We start from the raw sequence: 4,286 nt of genomic DNA on the forward strand, positions 1-4,286 counted from the left end.
AGCACTTGGGAGTTCCAGGCAGGATGATCAGAAATTCAAGGTCAGGCTAGAGAGATGACTCGGTGGTTAGGACCACCACGGTTGGCCCAGCAGTCACATTTCTTGATTCACAACTGCCTGAAAGTCTAGCTCTGGTGATCTTCTCTCCTGGCTTCCTTGGGCAACTATTGTTAGTGATGTACATACTGACACGTAGACATGCAGATGCATAGAAATAAAATAAATAAAATCTAAAAGAAAAGAAATTCAAGTCATCTTCAGCTAATTAGCAAGTTCAAGGCCAACTCTGTCTACATCTGTCTACATGAGAACGTGTCTCAAAAAAAAAAAAAAAGCTAAAGCAAATTAACAAAAATCTCTAGCAGCAGATAAAAATAGAGAACAAGGAGGGAGGTTACAAAGCGATGGTCTGAAGACAGTTGAAAAGGCTCCCAAAGGTTTCTGACTGTGGCTAGGATTTGTAAGAAGCCCTACACATGTTTAACAGAGCTGGAGTGGAATTGTCATTGTTCTGAGGTGGAAACATCTTTGAGAGAAGAAAACACCGCCTGGGATTCAGAATTTTGGTTTAGATCCTGAGATGTGCTGGGTGCCTTTGATGCTGAGCTGTTGTTTCCATCTTAGCTCACTCCACTTCCCCTGGGCTGTGGCCAGTGGGTCACTGCTCTCTGACAGAAACTCTAGCAGGTAAGCTTTGCTAGTGTGCCTGTCAGAGGCACACCCGAGTCTTCCCAGCAGAGCTCTATGTCACTGAGCTCTGTTAAGAGGCAGTTGGCCACCTCTCTGTACCTGGAACTGGCTCCTGGCTTTGTTCTCTGTTTGGTCAACAGTGGCAAAGTGCCCATCTAGCCCATTACAGCACCCGTCTGTGCCCCATCCCCATCACCACTACGTACTCTTCAGGAGTTTAAAGGCTAGAAACACTCATGGGATCTCATGCTTCAGAGGAGTTGTTAATCACCGTTTATACTTTTTAAAATGTATGAGCATTTTTAAAATGTCCCAAAGCGGAATAGCAGGAAACTCATATCAAATGGGACCTATCAGCATTCAGAGAAAGGCACCCAGTTTTACCCGATTCCAGAGGGCAACAACTGCATTCTCTCCTATGTGGATGGCACCCTCTGGAGGTGGGTGCCAACACGGACAGAGTCCTGATTGACTCTGAAGCCTCAAAGCCTTTCTTCTCCCACACCCTGCATGTTCCCTATAGAGCTGAACACAGCACTCAGAGCTCAGATCTCAGCCCCACCCCTTGGCCAGGGAACACCTTTTATCTTTCATATGCCTGATACACTGACAGCTGTGCATATTTCACCTGAGTCACCTTCCTCATTCAACAAGGCCCCAACCCATTCACTCAACACAGCCCCAACCGTTCCTGCGTCTGACTCCACCTACCACCAAGAGATAGACACCCATCTGTCAGTACACAGAGACTTAGGGACAGGACAGGGCATGAGATGCCTGCAGTACGCTCAGCCATTTAAATATTCCCAAAAGGTCTCTAAACCTAACAATGTCTGCTATGGACTTGGTGTTTAGTTAGTAACGACTCCAGGCCTTGTGAGTTGGCTCGGTGGGAAGAGGTGCTTTCCTTCAAGCCTGTGTTAACTTGAGTTTAATTCCCGAGACCCACAGAGTAGAAGAAGAAAAGTGACTTTCATAAATTGTCATCTGATCTCCATGGACAAGGACACACACTGAATATATATAAGTAAATAAATAAATGGAAAAAATAGAAAAAAAAAGCAGTGACTTCCTAAACTGTGTACATGGCATTGAAACAAGCATTGGACCACATGGAAGCCAGCACCGGATCATTCCAGATACTCGTCACATTCTGTGTATGATAACCTCTGGGGAGGAAGGAGGTCCATTACTCTCTGATAGCTCCTCACGCTCACATGCTGTCTCCTAACGGGGCAGAAGATCCTTTGGAAGCACACTGAGGCTGCCCGCACACAGGTTCAATTCTGTCCTCAGCATTTTCTGCTCAGAGAGCTGTTTCGACCATTGTACTCACCAGCCAGCGAGAGCATCTGGAACTTAGCTTAGGGATGTGCCATCTTCCTGCACTTAGGCCAATGAACACAGATGTGTGCAATGAATTCACCTGCACAAACTGAGCAATGGGGAGGGCTTGCCACCATTCTCAGTCTCTGGTTTGCATGTTTGGAGCACATACATTATTTGGCTTCTGTATTACATATAAAAGTTGGTAATGAAAAACAATAATTTAAGTGGAAGTGTAGCTCAGTGGTAGACTGCTTGCCTAGCAAGCACAGGATCCTGGGTTCAATCCCCAGTGCTACAATTGATTAATTCATTAATTAATTAGAACCAGGATTGCTTTGATATTTAGGGTTTTGCACCCTTGTTTTCAGCCAGGCTCTCACTCTGTAGCCCAGGCTAACTCCACACTCTTGGCCCTCCTGTCTTTACCACCCACATTACTGACATCTGGGGAGTTGTTTAACAGCATACTACTCCACTCCAAAAAATGAAATGAAGCAAGTTTATTTTAAAAGTTATGGCCTATGGTGTCCCTTTCCTTTAGGGTTATGTGGAATTTAATTATATCCAATGCACTGTCTGTTGCACCGCTGAAAAGCAGAATGTGCTCAGCTTCCTGTCCTTTCCCTATCTCAGAGTTGCAGGGCTGGCCCTGCCTTAGAGAGTGTCAGACATGTACCACATGCAAGGATCTGACTAGCGTTTGACTTCAGAGTTAAAGAGCAGGTCATGTAGCCTAAGCCAGACCTTTACAGTGTCTTCTTGTTGGTTTGTGGCATTAGGGCTCCAAACTACTGTCTTGTCCATGCGGGACAATCGCTCCACAACTGAGTGACACCCTGTTAGGAAGAGCTTAATTTTGGATATATTTTCTAATGAAAAGCCATTGCCTTCATTCTAGAGTGTATATGAATTGAGCTTTGGAACACATCTTTGGTGTGTTTATGTGGCTGAGAACTTGCCTTGCCTCTAAGCAGACACCTATTTTGCGTTTTTTACAGGTCCTTGAGCGGTTGCAGCAAAGAGGATTTGAAATTGTGGGTTCCTGTGGAGGAGGAGTGGACTCGTCCCAGTTCAGTGAATATGTCCTCCGACGGGAACTGAGGCGGACACCCCGAGTACCCTCAGTTATCCGGATAAAACAGGAACCACTGGACTAAACAGACATATTTCTTATGCAAAAAGAAAACATACACAACCAATAACAATCTGAGAAAAGGGACATTTTGTGTGCAGCTGGGACAGTAAACCAAGCTCTGAACCTAAAATTGAATAAAAGACATTTATATCCACTAGAAATCACACCTGTATTCATATGGGAACAATTGGAATCATGATATCCTCAAGATGTAAAAAAAACTATATAAATATATAAATATATATGTCAAAAGGTAGGAAATGCAGAGAGAGAGAGAGAGAGAGAGAGAGAGAGAGAGAGAGAGAGAGAGAGAGAGATGCAGTGGGTGCCGTGATGACCATGGGTATCCTGGGCCTCTGAGGTCTCTGTCCAGTAAATAAGCCATGAGCAGGAGGACAGTCTCCTTACCGCTTCATTGCCAACAGACATCCATTGTTTCTTTTTCCTTTATTGTTCTTTCTTTTCTTTTCTTTTCTTTTCTTTTCTTTTCTTTTCTTTTCTTTTTTAAACAAACAAAACACCTCGGCTGATGTTTCTTTGCAAGTGGAGGTTTCGTGTCTGGTCAGGTAGGGACCAGGAGGGAATTCAGAGGACCACTCAAGAGCAAATTGCACCGGACGTACGGTAGACAGGACATCTGGACTGCAGTCCGTACAGGACTGACACTTCTGTCCACTGCACAACCATGACCTTTCCTTTGTTTTTATGCTGATCGTTTGGCAGAGGGGCCAGAGTTATTACTTGCTAGAGATCTCCAGTTTCAGTCTGCTGCTTTCCTACAGTTTTTTCAGATTTTATAATGTATTAAATACAATAAACTCTGTTTTAAAAAAAAATGAGATCTGTGTAGAACACACATGTTGGGATGAGAATGAATTAAAATGAAATTTTTCCTTTTTTTTTTTCTCTCTTGTGTTGAACATCAAAAAGCAGTCTTAACAGCTGAAGCTAGCTTTAAGTCAAAAGCACAAAAAAGATAAGGATGGAACAATTTGTTCTCGACAGTTCTTTCCAACTTAGCCAGCATTTCCTGCACTTTGTTATTCTGTCTTGTTGAATAAGATAAATCACTTTGTTTCTTCCTGAAGACGAGGATGAGGATGGAAACCAGAGCCTCATTCAAGCTAAGCAT

The 4,286-nt window shown here is 43.7% G+C and overlaps 1 protein-coding gene across 3 annotated transcripts in view; it reads left to right on the forward strand.

Annotated features, from left to right (window-relative positions):
* Positions 1 to 4,051, forward strand: part of Kctd1 (potassium channel tetramerization domain containing 1) — a 196,029-nt gene extending 191,978 nt beyond the window's left edge. For all 3 annotated transcript variants that reach the window (XM_076912966.1, XM_034518447.2, XM_034518446.2), the window contains exon 5: positions 3,018 to 4,051. In XM_076912966.1, the coding sequence (XP_076769081.1) occupies positions 3,018 to 3,176 (159 nt within the window). In that variant the 3' untranslated portion in view covers positions 3,177 to 4,051. The remainder of the gene's footprint in view (positions 1 to 3,017) is intronic.
* The last annotated feature ends 235 nt before the right edge of the window (positions 4,052 to 4,286 follow it).

Source organism: Arvicanthis niloticus, chromosome 14 (assembly GCF_011762505.2).
Source record: "Arvicanthis niloticus isolate mArvNil1 chromosome 14, mArvNil1.pat.X, whole genome shotgun sequence".
NCBI lineage: Eukaryota > Metazoa > Chordata > Mammalia > Rodentia > Muridae > Arvicanthis > Arvicanthis niloticus.